The following is a 13,887-nucleotide window of genomic DNA, read 5'->3' as shown; positions in this document are numbered from 1 at the left end:
TGGTGCTAGAAGGAACACACTGACACTAAATCACACAAGGGCTCACAGGATTAATGCAGACAAATCTGTGATCCCAGCCTCACTGCAGTGTGTGCATGCGTGGGTGTGGGTGTATGGGTGTTGGTGTGGATGTGTGTGTGTGAGAGAGAGAGAGAGTGAATACAAAAGTGTGTTACTGATATGAGTGTATATGTATATGTGTAATGGGGATGATGGGGGATTCTGGTGTCAAGAGAGCACTGACATGCCATAAGACCAGCTGGTACAGGAAAATCATTCCTGGTATTGTTAATGGAATAGCATATAATAGGCAGTAGGTTGCTACAGGCTCACTTCAAGCACTGGTCCTCGTTGGTTGAAAATATAACTATTCTCCTCAATCATTCTTTGTACCATTGATATTGGGCCTCACCTGGCTGTGCATATCCTGTACCCAAAGAGCCGTAGCCTGTTAGAATAAGATGGGAAACATACTCAGCTCAATCATAGGTCATACAATTTAATGAAAAAAAAAAAAAAAACAGTGAACGTTCCGTACTTGTCATATGCATTTCCTTATATCCGTAAAAGTGCAATTAAGTGTAGAACATGGATATATTTGAGTATGATTTATTTTGCTACCTGGTTTAGGTGGTTTAGCACCAGCTCCCAATCCAACACCTGCTGGAAACCCTCCACCTGCAACAAGATGATCTCAATGTCTTTAACAACAGTCCAATAACACAAGGAAAGCTATTTCAAGTGTATGTTTACTATTTTTGAGAGAAAATGGCATTGTCACAGTGTTTGTCATATTACAGAATCAAGGCTTTCCATGTGGAGGACATCACAACTGATGTCATTTCCTACATTATGGTCACTTTCTGTCTGGTGTTCAGATTACTAGGAAACAAATATACCGTTAGTTTGCTACCAAAGCAGTCACTGCACTGTTGTAAGAGATATTTTGGTGCTGTGTATTTCGGTGAATTTTTTTATAAAATGTCACATTTGCAATACAAATGAACTTTGGAGAAAACATTTAAATGATAAAGAGATTAGACAAAATCTTGAAAACAGGACAATCCTTTCTATCTTCATGATACTCTGCCTCACAGGAGCTGCACTCCTCTGCTTTGAGTCCTGCCTCACAAGTAGATCCTTTGTGATATCTTGAAAGAAAGTCTACATTATATTGACTATCCATTGGGACTGGGGTGCTTCAGGGTTCAATGCTATTCCTGATATACACAACATCCTTTGGGATGTTGATGACATACACTATATTTCCAAAAGTATTGGGACACCCCTCCAAATCATTGAATTCAGGTGTTCCAATCACTTCCATGGCCACAGGTGTATAAAATCAAGCACCTAGGCATGCAGACTGCTTCTACAAACATTTGTGAAATAGTAGGTCGCTCTCAGGAGCTCAGTGAATTCAAGTGTGGTACCGTGATAGGTTGCCACCTGTGCAATACGTCCATTCGTGAAATTTCCTCACTACTAAATATTCCACGGTCAACTGTATGTGGTATCATAACAAAGTGGAAGCAATTGGGAACAACAGCAACTCAGCCACGAAGTGGTAGGCCACGTAAAATCACAGAGCGGGGTCAGCGCATGCTGAGGCACACAGTGCACAGAGGTCTCCAACTTTCTGCAGAGTCAATAGCTACAGACCTCCAAAGTTCATGTGGCCTTCAGATTAGCTCAAGAACAGTGTGTAGAGAGCTTCATGGAATGGATTTCCATGGCCGAGCAGCTGCAGCCAAGCCTTAAATCACCAAGTGCAATGCAAAGCACACCGCCACTGGACTCTAGAGCAGTGGAGACGTGTTCTCTGGAGTGACCAATCACGCTTCACTGTCTGGCAATCCGATGGACGAGTTTGGGTTTGGTGGTTGCCAGGAGAACGGTACTTGCCTGACTTCATTGTGCCAAGTGTAAAATTTGGTGGAGGGGGATTATGGTGTGGGGTTGTTTTTCAGGGGTTGGGCTTGAACCCTTAGTTCCAGTGAAAAGAACACTTAATGCTTCAGCATACCAAGACATTTTGGACAATTTCATGCTCCCAACTTTGTGGGAACAGTTTGTGAATGGACCCTTCCTGTTCCAACATGACTGCGCACCAGTGCACAAATCAAGGTCCATAAAGACATGGATGAGCGAGTTTGGTGTGGAAGAACTTGACTGGCCTGCACAGAGTCCTGACCTCAACCCGATAGAACACCTTTGGGATAAATTAGAGCGGAGACTGCGAGCCAGGCCTTCTCGCCAACATCACTGCCTGACCTCACAAATGCGCTTCTAGAAGAATGGTCAAAAATTCCGATAAACACACTCCTAAACCTTGTGGAAAGACTTCCCTGAAGAATTGAGGCTGTTAAGCTGCAAAGGGTGGGCCAACTCCATATTAAACCCTACAGATTAAGAATGGGATGTCATTAAAGTTCATGTGCACGTAAATCAGGCATCCCAAATTTTTTGGCAATATAGTGTATTATCCCCATGGAAGGATTTGTACTACTACTGCTACGGCGATGACATGCAGCTCATCTTTTTGTCCCAGTCTGACAATCCTAGTGTGGCTGCACAGCTTACCTAGTAGACATTTCAGCCTGGATAAAAGAACACCATCTAGCAAAGACAGAGCTCTTCGTCTTCCAGGCCAGTCCATCAGATTAACACAACATCAATGAACATGCCATGCAGGCCAGCCAGGAAGTTGGGGATAGTGCTTGATGACAGACCACATCTCAATAACTGCTCAGTCATAGACATCTGTGCACTACAACAACGAAAAATCACAACCTTCCTATCTACTGTGCACATCGTCCAGGCTCTTGTCGTCTCTAGACTGGATTACTCTAATTGATCCATGATATGGTGACATGTTTGCTCTTCAATCGGACACCTCTATGTAAGACATCTGGTCCAATGCATTGATGTTTAGATCAGTTTCTGGAACACCCTCCTACCTTCACTAACTAACTGCACATCTCCAGTACAGAAGTCTACAGATGGACAAACATCAAAAAAAGTGTAAAAACCTCGGACCCTTCTAAAAGCATATGACTCACAGCTGTTAATGAGCATGGCATACAAACATGCATTTTATCATTTCACCCATGACTTTAGTATTGTTAACACCACGTGCTATGTTTTAAGATACAGGAACACTGCTAAATGATCAAGTATCAAGTAATGTGGATTTGCACAACATCTCACCTGCTCCAGGTATGAGTGCAGGAACACCTCCTGCCCCTCCAACTCCACCTACACCGGCAGCAGTGCCTGCTCCTCCAACACCTGGAACAAACACACACACACCGTGTCAAGTAGGGCACTAGGAGTCGGAATACAGTGCGATCCAGATTGGAGAACTCTTATATCATGGACGTCATTTTCAAAAAAAGTTGAGGCCAAGACATTATTCCAAAATATAATATATTTACATGTGCAGCAGATATTCCTCTATATATGGTGATTAACATTTCCTGATTAAATTAATACATGCACACGTTTACATGCACATTCCATTACAATAGATCTTATGAATTCTGAAGGTGTTTACATTAACCTAGGATTTGAATTAACAGTCATATGCTACTTAAGGCAGTCAGGTAAACATGTTGACCAATTAACTCCAATAGCTGAATATCTTTGTGCATGTAAACTTCTGAGTAATCTGCACCAAAGGTAGTTGGATACTTCAATCTTACCAGGGGCTTTCAGAGGCTTGGCTCCAGGTAACACACCAGTTCCGATTCCAGATGGTCCAGTGCCTCCATAATATGGGCCTAAAACAACAGGGGGAAGAAACATTCAGCATGACTTTGACTTTGATAAGTCTTTAATTTGTTTTTGTCTTGAATGATGGACTAATAATATTTACCATAGCCATAGGGGTAAACCCCACCAGGACCTGGAAACACAAACGTGTACTTTACACTGAATTCAAATATAGTTGCCTATGACATAGCTATCAGTAGTAATGGTAATATTTCAGCATATGTACACAAAAGTTCATATGTTTAGACTTTTTTTCCCATTCACCTTTTCATCTGACAGAACTTTCATTTCCTGGGTTTTACCCAGTGGGAGATTGTACACGTTTCTGTTTTGTCACAGATGTTGCTACAGTAAAACAATGTTTGCTGATTTCCTTGAAATCACACCTATATTATGAGGACAGTGACATTTGAAGTCACAAGTGATTTTACACTGCCCCCTAGTGGTACATCTAAGTACTGCATATGTTTAAAAAAATATATACATGCATTTGTTAGGACTCTTCTACCATTCTGTCTCTTCTTTGTTTTTGTTTTCGTCCTCTCCAGCGAGGCGGCCACTCGATAGCGCCTTGCAATCAGCGCGGCCACTCATTATCTCTCACCTGCTCTGATTTGTCTCTTGATTTTTCCACTTTATATTCTCCTCCGTTTACTCTGTTTCTTTGCCAGTGCGTTTTGCACTTTTCACACATGCCTTTCTTCCTTCCAGAAAACCTGACATCATTGTCCCGTGGATTATACTTTCTGAACATTTTGTGTTTTCCCTGACTGGAGAAACTGTACACGACTATACAACTTTAGGCTGTGAATTTTGTCTTCAACTCCTGAATATTTTCCGTAGGGTGATTCCAAGCAAACTGGGCAACTCTCAAGTTAAATTGGTTTTGATAATTAATGATACATTCTTTTAAAGAAAGCCATCCCAACTGCTGTCATGGCTCAGGGTGACTGATGTATCTGAACCCCAGGACATATAATTCAAAAGGACTTACCAGCTCCAGGTTTAGCAAGACCTGCAGTTGAAACACAGAGAAAAAAGATGTGTCAGCTGTTGGACATATATTTACTGACGCTGGTAAACTACATGCATACTATCCATTTATACTCACCAGCACTAGGCACTCTTTGCCCACCACCTGGGTAACAGAACATACCATGAATGTAAGCTTGCATGTACAGTCACATGAGTCCAGACAGAAACACAAGCTACATTATAACAATGAATATAAGCCCTAGTATGACCAGCAGTGGGTCATGCTCAGGAAACAGTGCCTTTTGAGTTCCCATGACTGGCTGATATCATTAACAGGACAAATAACATTGCAGATGCTAAAGTTTTGATAGTTGTACCCCATTCATGATCACTGAATTTTATTGGGTTTTAAATTTAAGCGAAACAGATTAGAAAATATATGTTCTGAGAAAATAAAGAATTTGTCTTTGTCCCTGCACTTTTTGTTCAACCCTGTTATGCTGCAATATTTTAAATGATGTCTTTTAGAAAATTAACAGTAATAATAATTTGCATGGTTTGGCGTGATCCGAGCTAAGTGATCGTTAGATTTAATCAACATTTATTGTAGGCCTAATGCTTTTTACCTCAGTTGGTCAGAACAAAAGTGGCAGACATGTTACTTACTTGTTAAGATTATATTTTCCATTGAAAATTCTTATATTGGTCATACTTTGAAGACGTAGAATCTGTGATTCTGAAGTACAGTATCCACACCGGTGCGGTGACTGACAGCAAACATTAGATTCATCTGATGAGGAGTTGTGCTGATGCACAACGCACCTAACGATAACAATTCCGCATATAACTGCAATTGCAGATTTCGAACAGAGATGGCGACAAAGAGGAAAAATGCAGCTTTAAAGGATTAGTTCACTTTCAAATGAAAATTATCCCATGCTTTACTCATCCTCAAGCCATCCTAGGTGTATATGACTTTCTTCTTTCTGATGAACACAATTAGAGATATATTAATAAATATCCTGACACATCCGAGCTTTATAATGAGAGTGAACGAGTATGAGCTGAGGAAAGTGCATCCATCCGCATCCATCCATCCATCCATCCATCCATCCATCATAAACATGTATTCCACACAGCTCCGGGGGGTTAATAAAGGCCTTCTGAAGTGAAGTAATGTGTTTGTGTAAAAAAAAAAAAAAAAACATATTTAAACAAGTTATGAAGTAAAATATCTAGCTTCCGCCAGACCGCCTTCCGTATTCTACTTACAAAGAAAGTGTAAAACTCTTGCAGTTCAAAAAGCTTATGCTACGTCCTACGTCTTCCCTATTCAACTTACAGAAAAAGCTCAACTGACGCGACGCCAGTTCTGTTTTTTTTTCATAAGATGAATACAGAAGGTGGTCTGGCGGAAGCTAGATATTTTACTTCATAACTTGTTTACATATGGATTTTTTTTTTTTTTTTACATTTTTTTAAATAAGGATTTTTTTTGTTTGTTTAAACAAATGCATCGGTTCGCTTCAGAAGGCCTTTATTAACCACCGGAGCCATGTGGAATATGTTTATGATGGATGGATGTGGATTGAAGCACTTTCTTCAGCTTCACACTTGATTCCGCTGACTGCCATTATAAAGCTGGGATGTGTCAGGATATTTATTAATATATCTCCGTTTGTGTTCATCAGAAAGAAGAAAGTCATATACATCTAGGATGGCTTGAGGGCGAGTAAAGCATTTTAATGTGAACTAATCCTTTAAGTTTCTTTTACAGTCTTCATTAGTATTTCATTACGTTTACACTTATTTTGGCATGGTCAATCTCAACAGTGATCAGTTTTAAAGTTTTTTGTCCCATTTTTTTCTTATCACAAAGCACAAGAATGTAACTTAATGTAAAATGCACTTAATGTAAATATAATTAACCACTTCCACGGTGACCTTTAACCATACAGCATTTTGGAAGTAACAGGGTTGGCACAAAAAAAGAGTGTTTTAAAAGAGAATTTATTTTTTCTATTATAATATGTGATTAAAAACCACATTGTCAAATGGCACAGCATCCTGAGAATGACCCATCAAGAGTTGATGAACAACACATCTCAACATCCAAAAAGTTTCTGAAGTCTAATTTAGTGCACAGGACACTTAGAACCAGGGTCCAAAATTAACATTTTGCCTCACCTGCCAATGGAGGGTGAATGACTGCATTTTTCATTCAATTTGTCCGAATGACAATGGGATCATTGATTTCTGTGTATAGTTATGTCACTTGAAGTTTCATATTCAAGATGTTGCAGTCTCAGCACATGAAAAATGTACAATGTTTTTTTTTTTTTTCCCACTGGGGTCGCTCATGACAGATATTTTTGTCTTCAAATTGAATTAGATTTAAGCCATTTATTAATGTTGCAGTTCCTAATAAAGTCAACTGCAGAAGCCATTTTTTGCTCACATTTGCTGCTTGGTGAGAGTTAATTTTGGTCCCTGCTTGGAACTAACCATGTTCTTTCTTAATACTTAGTGTGCATGTTGTGTTTCGAAGACATAAAACATCACTGGCCAGAGGACCATATCCTGCCACAGGGACAGATTGTGAGTAACACATCTGAGAAAATGCAGATCTGCAAACTGAAGTGCAGATAGCAGCAAGGTTAGATGGAAAACGAAAGAGGATTAAAGCCAGAGCTAAACGGTAATGGAGTTCCGCTACATTTAGACAAGACATTTGCACATGCAACACAGTAGATCTTACTGGGCTCAGGGGCCTTGCCAGTTGCTACAATAGCCGTCGGTCCTGCCAAGAAACAACATGTTCCACCTTCAACCCTTGCAGTTCAAAGACAGGCAGCACAGAGGTGACTAGCTTAGAGGCCATAACAGTGCAATTGTGGAGGAGATGAAAGAAACGAGCTATCAATCATTATGGTTATCGTTATTTATAGGGCGCAATTTGATAGATAGTGGGAAAAGGAAAATACCAGCAAGCTGACAGGGGGTCAATGATCAGTTATAGGGGGAAGAGATGCTTATTCAAATCATCAGCAAACAATTGCAGTAATAGTCACCATTGTTTTGTCTGAACCTCAAAATCCATGTGGATATACTGTATTGTGTTTTGTAACAGAAGTAACAAAATCTAGACAAGCTAGACATCATGTTAGGTGTCATATGTAGTTGACAATAATATTATATTGTTTTATAATGTTTTATATTAGTAGTGCGAGTACTCTGTAATAGTGATATATTTCTGTCCTAAATTCTTCAATTTCATGTGTCATTTTATGGTGGTCCGGTTAAAGATGATTAAAGTATATTGGCACATTTTCATTTAGAGCCGGGGTGTCCAAAGTTTAGTTTAGCTCCAGTTTAGCTCCAACTTGCCCCAAAACACCTGATTGGAAGTTTCTAGACCTTGATTAGCTGGTTCAGGTGTGTTTAATTGGAGTTGCAGCTGAACTTTGCAGGACAGTGGCCCTCCAGGAGCAGGACACAGCTGATTTAAAGGCACATGTGATCATATTATCAAGTAAAGGAGATGTTATTGAGAAATTCTCATTTCATTTAAGGTTATGTCCATGAAATTATAGATACATATTTTTAAAGGATTAAAATTCTGACCCCAAATCAATTATTATTATTTGTCTGTACAACTGTTTGCATAAAACTGCTGGACCATTATTTGAATGAGACACTACTTCCTCCTTGATTTTTTTTTCATATTCAGAGCTAGCTGTGTCAGCACTTGGTTTTGTTGTGTTGCTTTTTCAGCCACTAGAGGTCGTCATTGAACCCTCATGTCTTGTGCTGCATTCACGCCATGTTGTAATTACTGTAGTATCGGGATGTCAACATGTGACATTCTTTTCAGAGCTGTTCATGTCCTCAAACTGGGAATTATTCGTGTCTATGGCAACACTATAAATGCCTAAATTAATCTGCAGTGGTCAGGTGGTACAGCAGTCATGTGGTACAAGTAGGAGCTCTCAGAAAATTCCCATCTTACAAGCTGTACTTATGAGCTCTATGAGGACATGAACGCTTTTTACAAGTTGAAATCTCGCAATTATAGTAATTATTGCCTTCACCTGTCTCAATCACCTGTATGTATGTTAGTGGCTCTTGCTGAATTCTGAACCGCATACTACTCTTACCATAGAAAGATATGGTAAAAGTGTATGAATACTATAGTAGAATGTGGTTCCAAATTCAGCATCTGTTTCCTACCCTCTGCCCGAATATGCCTCCTTCGGATATAATGTGAAAAACAGTACATGAGCCAAGTAGTATGTCTGAATTCATAGTATTTATAAAAAAGTAGGCAAAAAGAAAAAGATTCTGAAGTGCATATCCACTGGACACTTCACTATCCCATGAGGTCACAGGAGAGAATTTGTGAATGGCAGTGAAGTGACACAGCTATAGGTCACATGACAACATGACAGATATAGTACATCCAAATTTAGTTCACACTACACATATACTATATAGAACATACTTTTTTTAATGGTTGTGAAGTTTGATTCAAACCAAATGAAGTACCAGCTCTAGTTTCTTTGTTTGGTGTTTAGTTGTTCTGAAGCTAGCTGCCAGTGTAAGTCTTCTCTAGTGCTGAAAATCTTTCCAGTAACTCAAATTTTCAGAATCTGACTCTCATGCCATGGACCTGAGTTCAAGCCTCAGCTCTGACAAGCTGCCTGTCAAATCTCTCTCTCATTCTCTCTCTCACACACACACAAGCGTAAAGGACGTAGGCCGGTAAGAGCCGTGCCTGTAAACCTCACTCCCCTGATCTCAAGAGGCGCTCTATCGACTGATGTTAGAGACCGCAGTCTTTAGCCATCTTGTTAGAGTGGCTGCCTCCTATTTAGACGGGCCCAGGTTTGCATCACGCTAATGCCTCATTTTCACCCGAGCGGTATGGTACAGTTCAGTATAGTATGCAATTTTTGTTTCCATTGTCAGAAGTTGTGAATGGTAGCGTAATTCCGAACCGTACTGTACTACTTTTTAGGACCCTTCCGTTGGGGTACCTAGCACAGTAGTCCAGCACTAAAGGGTGGAGCTAGACTCACTGCAGAATGTTGATTGCTTTACAGAGAACTGTCACTTGCACGTGCTACAAGGGGAATTACAACACAAGAGGTGCCATTTTTTTAATAATGTTGAAACACAATACCGTTTCTTGTTGTGAGAAACAGCCACATGCTGAGAAGCAAGAACAAGATCTGCTGTATGTCCTCTATTGCTGTTTATTGTGTCGCTTTCTTCTTCGCGTGAGAATGACATTGATCGCTACTTTCATGTTGGTGGTGGAAATGCGAGCTGGATTAGAGTTTACTGTCCCGAATCGTACTGAACTCTACTGAACCGTAACGCTCGGTGGAAAGTTTTAGGGGGGTGAGTGTAACGGACGTTGGCTAGTAAGAGCTGTGTGTGTAAACCTTACACCCCTGAACTCAAAAGGCTCTCTAGTGACTGACGCTAGAGACTGCAGTCTTTAGCCTCCTTGTTAGAGTGCCTGACTTCAATGCAGACAGGCCCAGGTTCACGTCCCGCTTAGAGCGGGCGGTTTGAACCGGACGGGCTACACAAGCACACACACAATTGGTCAAATGTAAGTCTAACTGTCTCTTCCTTTCCTGGTCAGCAGTTCTTGGCCACAATAAAATACAAAGAAGGGCAGACTTTTATGCTTTTGTCATTTTTGAAATTAGTGCACTTCAATTTGCACTTACTGATTAATGGCAACAAACTAAAACTGAGATTAGAGAGGTCATCCATTTTCAGAAAGAATCAGTTTTGTACTTACCTGGTACAGCAGTCCCTCCAGGAGTCAGGATTGGAAGCTTTGCTGTGGAATGAACACATTTTTACTGCAACTCAAGCATGATATACTATGTGCTTCATGGCATTTGGTGGAGTAAGGCTATTTTTCGTACCTGGTTTTCCACTTGGAGCAACGGGCACCCCAGTACCACCTGGTACGACCACCACATCACCACCAGGTGTAGCACCAGGACCTGCTATATCAGTTCCAGTGATCCCTGCGCCTAGCAGAAATTGGGAAGAAGTACATCAGGTGCTATTTATGTTCCATTACCTTATTAAAGGGCATGACAAACGGCAAGTAAACACAGGTTTAAGCCTCGTTTCCACCGAAATTACCCAGAACAATTTGTCCCAGGAACTTTTTTCCCCCCAGACCTGTTTCTGTCTGCGTTTCCATCATGGTCTAAAGTACCGTAAAGAAATAATAAAGCCTGAACCTTGTTGTCAGTCCATCGGTTGTATTTTTAAACAACACAACCAATCAGCAAGTTCAGTGCACAAGTTCCACCCTCTAAAGTTCCTGAATTTTGAAAAAGTACTACCTCGCGAACAGGGACTTTCTGAGGGGGTATTTTTATCCCTGTGGTGTAAACACACCGAGTACCACCAAAGTCCCTAGTTCCTGGGGAAAAATCTTCCTGCAGTGGAAACGGGGCTTTAGATGGAACAGCTTGGTAAGCAACATGTAAAGCTATAATGTATATGAACTACCGTACCAGTTTTAGGAGGTTTGACTCCACTAGGATATCCTGCAAAGATTGAAATAAGTCTCATTGATTGCTGCTGACAACCTGCTGATTATTATCTCACATTGATAGTGACCTGTTTGTGGGTTAGTTGAATCAGTTACCTCCAACCCCGGCTCCTGGTGTCAATCCTGTCCCAGTCAGTGGTGTTCCTGCACCTCCTGCAACTCCTGCAGGCAAACGGTGTCACCATTCAAATCAGTGCCAACTAGTTTGTACTAACATCTCTTTTACTCTGTAGCAAATGTATACTTTTAGTTAAATATCACTGTGATTCTTATTTAAAATTAAGAGTTAGTTTCCCCATATAATCTTTACACTATTACGGTTAAACTTATTTGGCTTGATGTCTGTAGGGAGGGGCTAGAGGAAACAGCTTTATCTCGAGCTTAAGTCCGATTTAAAAAATTTTTTTTTAAAAGTGGTATTTATTTGTTCTTTTGTAGACATTTAATAAGCAAAAAAATCACAAAGCATACCTTAAATATATATTTAGAGGTACAGAATGTTAACGTCTCTCACCATATTTTGGAGGTTTAACTCCTGCTGGGTACCCTGTAATGGCATAAATTCAATAAATAGAATTAATCCTTTATATCACAATTCATGATATATAATGCATGTTTAATTAGTCTGAGAATTTAAATCTTTAAACACTTTTCAGGGTTTAAACAAAAGTGAGCAGTAATCTTTAAGCAACAAATGCCTTGAATAGATAGTGCAGTTGTCTGTATTAAAAAAATTAACGCCAATGCGCTTCGGGCGACCCGAGTTCCGAGTCCCGGCTCGTGGTCCTTTCCCGGTCCCGTCCCCCTCTCTCTCCCACTTTGCTTCTTGTCTAATCACTGTCCTATCATAATAAAGGCAAAAACGCCAAAAAAAATCTAAAAAAATCTAAAAAAAATGAATAGAGACCTCCAGGTACTCCGCCAGGTACACCACCAGGTACTCCACCAGGTACACCACCAGGTACTCCACCAGGTACACCACCAGGTACTCCACCCGGAACACCTACACATTAAATTTGTCATTAAAATCGTGATGAAATGGAAGCATCAACTGTAGGGTGGGAACTTGTTTTTATGCATCGTTGTTGATTGGATGTTGAGATGTGGGCATGGCACACAAAACTGAAGGCAGAGTAGCATGAGCAAGTTTTAAGAGAACTAAATTATTAGAAAAATTCTGCATATGTTACCAGAGATGTTTTTACTGGAAGATCCAGTTGTGACAGTAGTTTTCAATCTTGGTCCTGGGGACCCACCGCTCTGCACATTTTGTATGTCTTTCTTATCTGACACACTCAGTTAATGGAGCTCTTACCTAATGAGCTGATTATCTGAATCAGGTGTGTTAAATAATGAAGGCACAAAATATGCAGAGTAGTGGGTCCTCAGCACCGAGTTTGAGCTATGGCATTTTGATTAAAAAACATATAAACCGGGGTCTCCAAACTCGGTCCTGGAGGGCCACTGTCCTACAGAGTTTAGCTCCTACTTGCCTCAACACACCTACCTGGAGGTTTCTAGTATGCCTAAATAGACCTTGATTTGCTGGTTCAGGTGTGTTTAATTGGGGTTGGAGCTAAACTCTGCCAGACAGTGGCCCTCCAGGACCGAATTTGGAGACCCTTGGTATAAACCAATGAATCATTCACAACAAGATCTATAGCATGCATTTAAAAAACATAGGGATAATTTTCATTTCATGCTGACTTTAATAAACATTAATTTCAGTTTAGGAGGGATAATCCCACTGAAGGGATAACGTACTGCAGAGTTTAGCTCCAACCCAATCAAACACACCTGAACCAGCTAATTAAGGTGTTCAGGATTACTAGAAACAACCGGCGGGTGAGATGGAGCAGGGTTGGAACCAAATTCTGAAGGAAGGTAGCCGTCCAGGAACAGGATTGGGCACCCCTAGTCTAGAGAGTATCTAATGTGTTTACACTCATGTTTGTTATAAAAAACTTAAAGCCATTTACCGTATTTAGGTGGTTTTGCCCCGGTTCCATACCCTGAGAAAATATTAAATCTACTTTTACATGATGATGCACAACTGAAAAAATATTTCATTATTTTTTCACATAATGGGCAATGACTTGCCACTTACAGTATTTCTCAGATAAGGTTATAGTCATTAGCAATCAATTCTCAGCATAACAAATTTATAACCACCTACTGCAACTGTGATCTCCCCTTTTCTCTCCTGTCACAGAGGCTTCTAAATATCTCTCCTAATACTAGCCCCTTGATCATATTCCTCCCCATCTTCAACAATCATTTCTCCTTTTCCTCTCATACAAAACAGCCTGCTAGACAACAGTTCTTCAGGCAGACAGTCAAGGGAGTCTGTATTGCTATTTATCACCCTGTGGTTGGTGGAAAATCATCCACCTCACTCTGCTGGACTTATCTAAGGGTGCATTCGCACTTGTCATGTTTGGTTCGATTAAAACAAACCCTTGTGCGATTTCTCGGTTAATGCGGTTAATTTGAACATACGTGAACGCTGCCATCTGAACCCTGGTGCGCGCCAAAGAAGCGGACCGAGA

At 40.4% G+C, this 13,887-nt stretch overlaps 1 protein-coding gene across 8 annotated transcripts in view; it reads right to left on the bottom strand.

The window, feature by feature from the left end:
* Positions 1 to 13,887, bottom strand: part of elna (elastin a) — a 76,675-nt gene that overhangs the window by 7,592 nt on the left and 55,196 nt on the right. For 6 of the 8 annotated variants that reach the window (XM_048159712.1, XM_048159711.1, XM_048159718.1 and 3 more), the window contains 15 exons: positions 13,318 to 13,350; positions 12,246 to 12,341; positions 11,853 to 11,885; positions 11,435 to 11,500; positions 11,301 to 11,333; positions 10,695 to 10,805; positions 10,565 to 10,606; positions 7,508 to 7,549; positions 4,886 to 4,912; positions 4,769 to 4,789; positions 3,878 to 3,907; positions 3,705 to 3,782; positions 3,211 to 3,291; positions 622 to 678; positions 413 to 448 (listed from right to left, as the gene is read on the bottom strand). In XM_048159712.1, coding sequence (XP_048015669.1) covers positions 413 to 448; positions 622 to 678; positions 3,211 to 3,291; positions 3,705 to 3,782; positions 3,878 to 3,907; positions 4,769 to 4,789; positions 4,886 to 4,912; positions 7,508 to 7,549; positions 10,565 to 10,606; positions 10,695 to 10,805; positions 11,301 to 11,333; positions 11,435 to 11,500; positions 11,853 to 11,885; positions 12,246 to 12,341; positions 13,318 to 13,350 — 786 coding nt within the window. The remainder of the gene's footprint in view (positions 1 to 412; positions 449 to 621; positions 679 to 3,210; positions 3,292 to 3,704; positions 3,783 to 3,877; positions 3,908 to 4,768; positions 4,790 to 4,885; positions 4,913 to 7,507; positions 7,550 to 10,564; positions 10,607 to 10,694; positions 10,806 to 11,300; positions 11,334 to 11,434; positions 11,501 to 11,852; positions 11,886 to 12,245; positions 12,342 to 13,317; positions 13,351 to 13,887) is intronic. The other 2 variants (XM_048159713.1, XM_048159715.1) reach the window with 2 other exon arrangements.

This window comes from Megalobrama amblycephala, linkage group LG16, assembly GCF_018812025.1.
Source record: "Megalobrama amblycephala isolate DHTTF-2021 linkage group LG16, ASM1881202v1, whole genome shotgun sequence".
NCBI lineage: Eukaryota > Metazoa > Chordata > Actinopteri > Cypriniformes > Xenocyprididae > Megalobrama > Megalobrama amblycephala.
The sequence above is the reverse complement of the archived record's forward strand: the minus strand, read 5'-3'. Positions and strand labels throughout refer to the sequence as shown.